Source organism: Barbus barbus (genome assembly GCF_936440315.1).
Source record: "Barbus barbus genome assembly, chromosome: 48".
Taxonomy (NCBI): Eukaryota; Metazoa; Chordata; class Actinopteri; order Cypriniformes; family Cyprinidae; genus Barbus; species Barbus barbus.
The window spans coordinates 16525800-16538723 of NC_136726.1; the positions used below are offsets into that span (position 1 = coordinate 16525800).

General features: G+C 39.2%; 1 protein-coding gene across 1 annotated transcript in view; it reads right to left on the reverse strand.

The window, feature by feature from the left end:
- Window positions 1-12924, reverse strand: part of LOC306866353 (cytosolic carboxypeptidase 4-like) — a 153620-nt gene that overhangs the window by 35254 nt on the left and 105442 nt on the right. The window contains exons 19-21 of the mRNA XM_079411511.1: window positions 11929-12058; window positions 6152-6283; window positions 5261-5437 (exon numbers count right to left, since the gene is read on the reverse strand). Of these exons, the coding sequence (XP_079267637.1) occupies window positions 5261-5437; window positions 6152-6283; window positions 11929-12058 (439 nt within the window). The remainder of the gene's footprint in view (window positions 1-5260; window positions 5438-6151; window positions 6284-11928; window positions 12059-12924) is intronic.

Here is a 12924-nt window from a genome sequence, read left to right on the forward strand (position 1 = left end):
TGCTTTGACACCATTTGCATTGTTAATAGCGCTATACAAATAATATTGACTTGACTCATGAAATCAACAACCGCAGGCTATGTCGTTTAACAGCTGATTGATTTGGCAATGTTACATCACTTTCTTGTCCATCAAAATATGCAAAACTGAACATTACTCATCAGCACCGCCGGCTGAAGCTCAGATTCAGCGCAACGTTTCTTTTACGGTACATGTGTAGCTGTCTATCTGATCAGGGATTCCGCTAGGCAGTGATGACATTTCAGAGGCGGCATTACTCTGAATGACCTGGGCTCTGATTTACTGACTGAGAACGTAATTAAGCTTCGCTCCGTTCCTGAATCCCAGAGCTCATCTGAGCTGCTAATTGGCAAGAATTAGCTGTGAACAGAGGGAGTGTTTCTATCCATTCCCCACTCTTTTCTCTCCTTTTTTTTAACGTCCCCGCTCTCGTCTAACTCACATTACAGGACCCAGAGAGGGCCCACTTGGATTGGCTTCACAGTCTAATGGTCTGCCAGGTTCTTGACATCGGCAGTGAATATTAGTACAGACTTTTTAATCAGGAGACTCTCGGGCTGCCGCCCATTGCTAAAAGTACATGTACCAAAACATCTGGCCTGCCGGCTGCGCGGCTCGTAATGAAATGTCTGATTTTCTGATCCATTAGTCCAAATCTATACACATTTAGAAGCTCATGCGTCCTGCATATTGTCCGACACGCTCTTCAAACACCAACAGGGATGCGGTTTACCCTGACATTGGCCAAATTTCGCCTAGGTTTGGAGACACAATTATTGACTTCAAATGATTTGTAGCTGACAATAAAATATACATTTATAATAATAATAATAATAATAATAATAAGAAGAAGAAGAAGATGAAGAAGAAGAAGAAGACGAAGAAGAAGAAGAAGAAGAAGAAGAAGATGATATAATTTTGGGAAAATTACAGCTTTTTTATTGCTAAATTATGGAATATATTTTAGTTTTTTTGTTTTGTTTTGTATTTGCTTTTGTTTTCAAAATTTAAATGTTAAATCTACTATTTAAATAGTATTTACTTAAATAGAAAAAAAAAAAACTTAAATAGTATTTTCTATAAAACTCCATTGTGTCTGTATGCACATTTTTTAAAAATAAAAATATATATTAGGAGTTACACATTTAATATTTTTATTTATAATTGTATTTATTTTTATCATTTTTGAAAATATCTGAAATTCTTCATTTGTTTTATTTTGTAGATTTAGATTATTATTTAAATATATTTTATTTATATATTTTGTAAAAAATATGAGCTTCTATGACATATTTTGTAAATATTCTATAAAACTATATGCTAGAGTTATATTACAGTTACAGAATTAAAATGATTAATTAATTAATTAATTAATTACTATATGGGCTGTCAAATCGCAATTAACTGCACCCAAAATAAAAGTTGTGTTTACATTATGTGTGTGTGTGTGTAATGTGTATATTTATGTGTATATATAAATACACACACATACATGTATCCTACATTTATCTATTTAAGAAATATGTATAATATAATTATATAATATAAATCGTATTTAAATACATTCATAATTCTTAAATATATACATGTATGTGTGTTTATTTATATATACAGATATACACAATACACACACACACATTATGTAAACACAACTTTTATTTTGGATGCGATTAATCACAATGAATTTTTGGACATTTGATGGCCCTAACTTATACACACACACACACATGTTGGTTTTGCTATATTTGAGAGGACTCTCATAGGCGTAATGGTTTTTATACTGAACAAACTGTGTGTGCTATTGCCCTACACCAACCCTACACCTAAACTTAGCCCTCACAGGAGACTTTTTGCATTTTTACATTTTAAGATAAACTTAATTTAGTATTTTTAATAATTTATTTCCCTTGTGAGGACCGGCCAAATGTCCTCACAAAGTCAAAAATCTCAGGCTTTACTATCCTTGTGGGGACATCTGGTCCTCACAAGTATAGCTAAACACGTACACACACACACACACACACACACACGTTGGTTTTTGTGGTTTATGGGGACTCCCCATAGGCATAATGGTTTTTATACTGAACAAACTGTGTGTGCTATTGCCCTACACCTAAACTTAGCCCTCACAGGAAACTTTGTGCATTTTTAGATTTTCAAAAAAACACCATTTAGTATGTTTTTTAAACCTTTTGAATTACGGGGACATAGGCAGTGTCCTCATAAACCACCTTCATATTGTAATACCTCTGTCATACCCATGTCATTATACAAATTTGTGTCCTCATAAACCACATAAACATGCACACACACACAATTATCAGATCAGGTATATATGCATTAAGTATGAAAACATAGTTACAGTTTCTATTTGGTTGCTGAAGTATTGAATATATACCCAAGCAAAAACAAACACATTTCTCTAGAAATGCATCCATTTGTTATTCTTATAAGAAACGAAGGCTGCTCCATGCAATGCTGTCTTGAAAGAAGAAAGCAAACTGCATCTAACCAGCACAGGGAGAGACATGGACATCCCAGATGCACAACAACAAGACTAGCAGTACATCAGAGCCTCTAGTCTGAGAAACAGACTCCTGACTGGCGCTTGGCTGGCAGCTTCATTGAAGAGTACAAACTAAACATCAACAGCCAAGACAAGACTCCCAACTTTTAGGCAGAATGTCAGAGAAGATCTAACACTGACACATAAGAACAAAACAGTAGATTGAGCTAACTAACAGAAATTGGATGGCAAACACTTATTATGGATGGATAAATCCAAGTCTACGGTCTTGTTAGTCAATCCTGTCTTACTGAAAAAAATATAATGCGGTTCTCACCTTATGTCCACCTGTTAGCTGGCACAGATCCTGTCTCTGTTTTATTTGAGCTACAAGTCCCATTTTGACAGGGAATAAGGACTAAAACTTAATAAAACGTCTCCCTCAAGAGCTGACATTCTCATATCAGACCTTATTCCTCAACCATTAGCACTTTCCGAAAACATTTTTCTTACTTGCAGAACCTTTAAAGGTGCAGTCCATGGTCAAGAGTAATTCGGCACCCTGTCCTTTATTAAAGGGTTGCCAGACCTCCCAGAATGTTTGCAAATGTCACTGCGATAGAATCACTCTACTTTGACTAAATACCATCTGCCAGTATCTCCAATGTTACCAAGTCTGGCTGTGTATAACACTACTGGTTGCTAAGCTAGCTGAGTACCAAACCAAGTCACTTTAAAGGAACAGTTCACCCAAAAATGAAAATTTGCTGAAAACGTACTCACCCTCAAGCCATCCAAGATGAGAGTTTGTTTCTTCATCGAAACAGATTTAGAGAAATTTTGCATAACGTCACTTGCTCACCAATGGATCCCCTGCAGTGAATGGGTGCCGTCAGAATGAGAGTCCAAACAGCTGATAAAAACATCACAATAACCCACACTTGTTTTGGACAGTTTTCGCTTGTAAATGGTCTGCTGATTTAGACAAGATGGCATTTCACTGGAGAAAGCAATATTACAAGTTTGTGATGCTTCACAAAATTAACTGGAGTCATGGATTATTTGTGGATTATTGTGAGTTTTTTTAGCTGTTTGGACTCTCATTCTGATGGCACCCATTCACTGCAGAGGTCGGCATATATGTTCCCTCTACTTCTTATTTTCCCTCTTTGGGGAAGTAGTGGCCTAATGGTTAGAGAGTCGGACTGCACAGAACTCTCTCCACCCTCAATACCACGTACCACTTGAGCAAGGCACCGAACCCCCAGCTGCTCCCCGGGGCGTCGCAGGTGTGTTCTCGGTGTGAGTGTGTGTGTGTTCACTGCTGTGTATGTGCACTGAGGATGAGATAAATGCAGAGCACTAATTCCGAGTATGGGTCACGTCACTTTATGCTGTATTGACTACCAACCCAAGCAAAACTCTGCATAAAAGTATACATAGACTTAAAATGATAAAGGAGAAACTTCTGAAAGTTAATTCTCAGGGAAGCTAATACGCAGGTATCTAGGCTACGATCGGAAAACCACATGTGGCTAAATAAGCAGGTTAAGGAACGATTATTAAACTTGTAGATGGGGGAGAGGATGAGTAGGTAATGAATACCTGGGAAAGCAAGGGATGGTCCCTCAGACAGCATCATTAGAGAAAGAGGAAGACTGTGGGAAGGCCAGATGGAGAATACCAAGGGACGAAAATAAGGTCAGATTTAAGCTGGGCTTGAAACATTGCGCTTGCAGCTAAACAGCTTAAAAATGCTTAAAAAGTTTGATTGTATAAAAAGGTGTTTGACTATACTGTATGTCTCAATATGTGGCTGCCTATAATACTCTTCTCCACCTTATGATGCCATCATTTCTAGAAAATATATACTACCATTCAAAAGTTTGGGGTCTGTGAGATTTTTATTTTTTAAAATAAAATTATTACTTTCAGTACACTTTAAATTGAGTGACAGTAAAGATATTTATAGAGATTTATATTTCATTCATCTAAATAATGCTGTTCTGTTCTTTTAACAGCATTATTAGGGAAGTTGTGGCCTAATGGTTAGAGAGTCGGACTCGTAATCCAAAGGTTGTGGGTTCGAGTCTCGGGCCGGCAGGGATTGTAGGTGGATTGTAGTGAATGTCCAGCACTCTCTCCACCCTCAATACCACGACTGAGGTGCCCTTGAGCAAGGCACCGAACCCCCAACTGCTCCCCGGGCGCCGCAGCATAAATGGCTGCCCACTGCTCTGGGTGTGTGTTCACGGTGTGTGTGTGTTCACTGCTGTGTGTGTGCACGTTGGATGGGTTAAATGCAGAGCACGAATTCCGAGTATGGGTCACCATACTTGGCAGTATGTATGTCACTTTACTTCACTTAATCAAAGAATCTAGAAGAAATATCACAATTTCCATAAAAATATTAAGGAACACAACTGTTTCTGATAAATTATATGACACTGGAGTAAACTCTTTTTTTTTTTTAAATAAAATTCCAGTTACCACCTTCTTTCTGTCTTTACATTAATTGCATCCAAACAGCATTATATTTTGTGAATTATTTAAAAAATGCTTTGACAAAGTATGACAGTTACAAATGACACAGTGAGCATTTAGCACGTGTTTAGCAACTTTTTTGGTAGGTTAGTGAATAAGTGCAATAATTGTGCCAAAATGCTGCATGCAAAAATACAGTGCCATTTATCAAAACTATAAAGAAGTAAAATTAATCATTAACTGGCTAACCTTGTAGATGCCTTGATTGCAGCCATTGTAAGTGCTTTCCATGGTGTAGCTTCGGAGGACTCCGATCTCCCTCCAAACGACCACCCGAGCTGTGGATGCCCGAGACTTTTCCACCAGATAGTTGCAGTTGTTGAAGGAGAATGCAGGAGCTATTCGGTCCAGAGTTTTAGCGATAGTCTGTCAATACAAACAATATATGAGTTTTAAAAAAGAACCATGTATTTCATTTTATTTGCATTTTATGCAACTGTTTTCAGTTCTAGTTTTGTGTATATTTAGTTTAAGAGACTTCTTTGCATAGATGGCAGACATCAGTCAGACAGCAGCTAGCGATGCAATATTTTCCACATTACAGATTCCACAGATTTACATATGCCTTTAAACTATCCTTTAACACAATTCGTCACAGCCTGTATGTTGGGGAGAAACTTCGTTCAGCACTAAACTTCAAAGCTGGCTCAGAAATAAAAGTTTCATGGAGGATGGAAACAACCGTGCCAATCAGAAAACAATAAATCAGACAAAAAAAGTACTCTCACTGTATATATAATGATACTGTAAAATAAGGACACTAAAACATATCATGCATTGTTGGCTCTTCCTGTGAGAGCAAAAATAGATACAGCAGACGCTGTGAAATAGATTTTATTACTGTAAGGTTGCTCTTTCGTAGCTCAGGAGATGTAATTGAGTTCTCAGTTATGTGACTTTGAAGAATCAACTTTGTTTAAGATGTTTCTTCTAAAATAGGAGCAATAAAAATAGAAGCAAATGAGAATGAATGTGAACACTACCATTCAAAAGTTTTGGGACAGATCACCCTGGAGAAACATATGAGAAATTAAAGAGATATCTCATTTGTGATTTTCTTTTATCATACAGTAAGCATACCCTGTATCCTGGGTCTTCTTTCAGGGAGGCCGTGTTAATGGGAGATCCAGATTGCCACAGGGTTTCCTTCATACTGCAGCCATACAGAAACACATTCTTCTTCCTGGAGTGACCATGGTAATCGCAAAACACCTGTGAAATGTAATAGCACAGCAGTTTTTAAAAAAATCTATAGTGAAACAGCAATATTGTACACAAATAATGGCCAAAGATGAGGAGGTCAAGTGTCAGGCGGAAACAAAGCTGTCTTTTTGGAATTTCTGACACGACAGCAATGCAGCGCTAACTTTAGACTGAGCCAAACATAATTAATCTTGTGACATAACAGACAGACACGTACGACGAGGGGAATAAAATGCTAGACAATGCATTGCGCTTTGACTCTAATTCAAATTTTGTCTCTTGACAGTGCAGCTGTTAATTGGAGACAGTGCATAGCGATGAGCCTTTTTGTAAAGGCTCAACAAGAGGGCTCCTTCCTCATTCTTTAACTGCACAGGTCGTGTTTTTTCGAGTGTAGGTTTTGGGGAAATGACAATGTTCCTTTGACCATGTTCGGTGCATAATTATTACTGTGATTAAACATGAATTATAGTGTAATTGATATGTAAATCTGGCTAATTGTGTCAAAGCACTCCTGCTAGCACTAATGTTCTTCGGTTCTTTGCAACATTCCTGCTTCATTACAGGACCGACAATGGTCATTTTCATGCTATTCTGAATGAATTAATTTAATTACATAATTTATTTTAAGGTAGTACAGATGTAGCTTTCGAATGGCAAGCATCAGTTTAGGTCATGACGTCCTAGATTGCTCGACCATTTTCACAAGCATGTTCTCTCAAAAGTGCTGGCGAACCTACTTCTGTTGCTTTGTTTTTTTCCCCCACTGACTTGCATAGATAAAGCAGTAGTCCATTACTCCATTTCCCGAGAAGTGTCTTTTGAAAAAGGACAGGGAGTGAACAGGGACGAGTTGAGTTAAAAGATAGAATTTATTCTTTAGTGCTCTAACAGCATCAGGAGAAGCTCAAAGGCACCAGTCAAGACTCTATGAATAGATCTGACTAAAAATAAAAAAGCTCTTAATTCTGTTTGAAGACGTGAACTAGAGGCTGTCTAAAACTTCAGCCGTGACTCTTTCTGCAGGTTACAAATATGCCAGTAGGTGGCAGCAGTGACTGCGTTTATTGGTGAGGCATCAAATAATTTATTCAGCTAAATCATTCAAAACCTCTGCATAATTCAGAAATGAAACAAGTGACTGTCTTTATGAGTGTATCATTGAATAATTTACTCTACTGATTCATTCACAATGCAGATTTGTTTCAGGGACAAAACAAGTGACTCTTTATGAAAGAGTCATTGAATCCTTTACTCAAGTGATTAATTAAAAAAAAAACTTAAAGGGGTGGTTGATTGTGATTTCATTTTTTAACGTTAGTTAGTCTATAATGTTGCTGTCTGAGCATAAACAATATCTGCAAAGTTACGAAGCTTAAAGTTCAATGCAAACGGAGATATCTTTTAAATGTCTTTTAAAACTATGTCAGTTTAATGCCTACAAAAACTGTTCGTAGGGACTACTATTACTTCCCGGGTTTGTGATGTAACAAACCCAGATAAACCCCGCCCCCCAGGAACAAGCAGCAAATGGGGCGAGGCCATGCTGCGCTGCTTTAGAGAAGAGGAAGAGAAAACTAGGGGTGCATGTAAAAATCTATTCATATATGATTCACAAGTTTCAAAATGAATGTTCTAAAGCAACGTTCTTAATACTGGTCCTTGCGTTCCCTGCTCTACACACGCTCTGCAGCTCTCTCTCACTCAGATCATCAGCTCAGCTCTGTTCCATTTATACACTCATTTCCACATAGCTATGAGAAGCATTATACATGAATGCGCGTGCGGTTCCCGTTCTGTATTAAAGCTTTAATCAGGATAAAACCGTATATTAAAACCTAGCAGAAGCAGTAGTATTCACATTTCACAATTAACATCTAAAAGTTTGAGACAACAACAAACAAACATCCCATTAAGAGCCGTGCTTTTACGCCATTGTTTACAATACAACCGGAGCACATGCCGCTGAGGTGAGGGGTGTGACGTTTAGACGCACACTAGAGGTGGTTTAGCCAATCACAACACACTGGGCCAGCTGACCAATCTCAGCCCATTGCGTATTTCTGAGGGAGGAAAGCAGGAAATTATTAGCGCGTTTATCAGAGAAGGGACAGAGTGTTTTTTTAAAAAATGTGCATGAACACGTTAAGGTCACTGCACTAAAAAATAAATACGACCTCACATTGTGTCAATCACATTTGCACACTGCCTCCTAAACTTTCGTCCGTCAAAAAAAAATCAGATCAGGTTTGATTTTCTGCGTTTTTGCATCCGTAGCATGCATTTTGACAGGAAAGGATGGGGAATACGAAAAAACGGAAAAACACGTGAAAATTTCGGACTCAGTGTGCAATGACCTTTAGACTGCATCCCATAAACACAATCAAGCCTAGAAAAAAAACAGTCAACCACCCCTTTAATTCTGGAACAAAACAAATGAGTATTTTAATGAATGAGTCACTAAATAATTTACACAATTGATTTGTTCAACTTTAAATTCACAAACAAAACAAGTTCCTGCATCCCAATTTGCATAATATCCATGCCAAATATTTTCTGGATTATTAATCTTGAATACTATTTAGGGTACATATGTGAATTGGAACGCTGGGACGCCTTTATGAGTGAGTCACTTATTCATTTACGCAACTCATTCAAAACCTCTGATTCACTCACGATCGAAACAACAAGTGAATGTCTTTTTGTGTGAGTTATTGAATCCTTTAGTCAAATCAAGTCACCATTATTTACAGTATATAACGCTTTTTATAATGCAGATTGTGTCAAAGCAGATTTATAGTATTAACTGTGAGCGGACACTGCCGCTTTGGGAGAATCGTGAGCGGGCACCGCCGCAATGGGAGGATCGTGAGCGAGCACCACAGCCTCGGGAGCGTTGTGAGCGAACACCGCTGTCTCGGGAGGATCGTGAGCGGGCATCCCCATCTCGGGACCTTTGTGAGCGGATACCGCTGCCTCAGGGGAACTGTGAGTGGACCCTACCGCTTCGGGAGATCTGTGAGTGGGCACCGCCGCTTCGGGAAAGCCTAAAGTGAGCTACGCCGCCTCGGGAAGGCCTGAAGCGAGCTCCGCTGCCTCGGAGGGAACATCAGCGGGCTCCGCCACTTCGGGAAGTCCTAAAGTGAGCTCCGCTGCCTCGGGAGGTTCGTGAGCGGGCACCGCCGCTTCGGAAGCCTTGTGGGCGGGCCCCGTCACCTCGGGAGGACCGCGAGCAAGCCGCGCCGCTCGCACCGTCATCAGCGGAGGTTCCTGCACGCTGCGTATCAGCCCAGGACGCTCCGGGAACGGGCGCGAGGTACTGGGTGCGGCCGACGAGGCTTCTGACACCCCTTGGATCGCCGCATCGGGAGAACTGAGAACGGACTCTGCAGCTAACTCCACCCTGAAGGCCGAGCCGCTCAAATGCAGAGCCAGGTTTATGTAGTCCTCCAGCGACTCCTCGGGGGTCCAGTATGGCATAAAAGACTAGGCCACCCCAGAAAAAGACCATGAGACAGGTCTTCTCAGTAGCCGACCGCCAAGCTCCTCTAACGAAGTCCCTGGCATACTCCTCCATGCTCCGGTCTCCCTGGCGGATGTTGAGCAACCTCCCTGCTGGACCCATGTCATTACCATGTACACCAAATAACAATTAATTCACCCAGGCAGAATGGAGAGAGAGGGGAGACTATATAGTCTGTGGCAATGGGGAACAGCTGAGGGTGTAATAATGAGTGTCAGGTGAATGATGCGGCAGGTGTGTGCAGTTAGGGGAGTGGAGTCCGGGAGGACGGGAGATGTGACTTCTAGTGGAGAAAGGAAGAACTGCAGCCCAGACTCGTGACAGGGGCTCCGCCGCTGCGGGACTACAATAATACCATTACCATGTACACCAAATAACAATTAATTCACCCAGGCAGAGTGGTGAGAGAGGGGAGACTATATAGTCTGTGGCAATGGGGAACAGCTGAGGGTGTAATAATGAGTGTCAGGTGAATGATGCGGTAGGTGTGAGGAGTTAGGGGAGTGGAGTCCGGGAGATGGTGACCTCTAGTGGAGAAAGGAAGAACTGCAGCCCGGACTCGTGACAAGTGGGGTGTAGATTTATGTGGAAAAAAAAGTAATTTAAAACACTTGCCATTACATGTTTTAAACAGTAATATCTTAGTCTGAACCTAAAGCAATCTTGACAAACTATATATCGTTTGAAAGCTTAAAGACTCATATTTGGTGACTGATTTTTTTTATATTTTACAGAGCAACCGTAATTTATTCATTTGTAAGAAGAGTACTCATCAGACTCGGAGAGCGAGAACTGACCTTTACTTTGAAATAGTGATACATATATAAAATCATGAAAAATCAGCCATTCATGTTCATGTCAAGTGTTCAAAAGATAACATTCTATTTTTTGAGGAAAAAAAAAGATCTAAAAGTGTTTCGAATATAAAGAAAAAACAATAGGTTCTCAATTTTTGATGCAGCATGAACTATAACGTACATCCAGGGTTCTTGTTGCATGTCTTTTATGTGTTTTTTAGAGGATGAATTGATATCAAATACTGCCATACCTCCTTTAATACTTCTGAATGTGATGTCTACGTCATAAATATTGAGAAAAGAATGGAACAAACATGTTTCAGATCACTCAAACCATATATGGAAATAGAGCTTATATGATTACTAATGGGGTTTGATTGTCATCTAGTGGAAAAGCTTGGTACTACGCCCAAACAAAATTTCACTGAAAGCTCATTTTTTTGAGATATCGACCTCAAATGTGGAACACAACTTCTTCAGATTTTTGGTTTTGATTTTCTAGCAGTTTTAGAGTAAAACATGTTCTGTAAAATATATATTTTACATAAAATATAAATTTTAAAATTTTATATTTTCATAAACTTAAACTTCCATAATATGTAATATAATTTTTATAACTGTTTTCACCTCTAAAATAATCTGCTAAGTGTCTTCTTTAAAAAGAGACCAACCTTAAGTATCTGCTCCAAACCATTCAAAATTTATAACAATTTAAGTTGGAAATGTCATTTTCAGGCCTATACTCAAAAAGTGGAACGGACAGTTAACAGGTTAAAGCTGTTTAACATAATAACGCAACATAAAACAATGTGAAAAAAAATGTAGGGGTATGAAGACTTTCTATAGGCACTGTATACATAAATGTATTAACTACAAAAATATAAAATCACAAATTATTTACATTGTATTATTTAATGATTTGATCTCCCTAGTTTCATTTCATCAGCCAGCTGAGGCAAATTATTAATTTAGTAAATTAAAACTTTGTAAATTAGGCGCAATGGTAACGTATCTAGTCACACATTTACAAAAGTCGTGATTTCATAATTTTTGTAACATGGTTCATTTAATCCAATTCACAATAGTAGTCATTTCAAACTTCAGTTGTTTTCTGATAAACAACGAAGCACTTAGATCCACCTAGGCCTGCTTCAGTCTGTACGGTCTAATATCCATCGGTGGCCCCTAACACACATTTATGGATTTGGTCATCCCTGACCTGCATTTGGAAGCGGAAAGCTCCGAGATCATGGAGCAATTTCCGGCGAGCCCCTAGTGGAACTTTAGGATTCAATAGGTCAGTTACAGTGCAGCGAGATTTAATGGAAACTTACCAGTGGAGTCCTGCCTATGCTGTTGAGGTAATAGAGGAAGCCTTTGGTGTGGTAAATTGTGGGGCTTAAATTAAGGTCCGGCTTCAGCCACTGTCTGTTGAGGTCCTCAGCGGTGAGAGAACAGCGATTACTGAAATAAATCAAAAGAAAAAAGCGATTACAAAGACAAAAAGTCAACTTTAAACTAACTAAAAGTCCCATTTGGATTTCATGAGCTCTTTAACGTGTTTCCAGGGATCAAAGTAACATCAAAAACCATCTGAGTTTGCGATTCAATATCTGATTCAGCTTACCTATCTGTTTGAAGACAAGATAACCAATCTGTCTGTCTCTGTGCATGCCTGTGTATCTGTGCGAAAGTTAAAAACGGCAGAATTGTGACGTTTCCATATCAGCGTCTACCTTTACAGGTTACTGAAAGGTCGGCAATGAACAGAGCTATCAAGCGTACCGCGCAACCAGTCTGTTGATTAGAGAGCGAGCAGCAGCTGAGCTTTATCTCCTGACAAAATCCTACTGGCATTTGGAGGCAGCTTGCCAACTATAGACTCCCCCACATTCAGTTCCTGAAAGCCAATTATAAGACACAATGTTCAAACATTAGCAAATTGATAGGCCGCGTTTGAAACGGCTGAGCGCCACTGTTGAGTCTCTGATCACAGGTGCTCCATCTGATGATTTATTGTGTGCTTTCTTTGGGTCAATCTTGATCTGGATTGAGCAGAAGCATGAAGCAAAACACAGTCGCCTCCAGAAAAAAAATATATGATAAAACATCCTGGCTTTTTATCAAATGCTATGGTTGTTTTCATAGACATCGATAATGGCTGCGCAAAAACAAAAGATGGAAGTTGCAGTCTTCTTTGCCTCTAAACAGTTTGTTCAACCAGACTTTTTTCTGAGGATATCGCCAATTGAACCAAGATGCCTTTAGATGCATTAAAAATGAATGGAAACCACAAACAGAACTGCATGACTATAAATACAACCCACTTT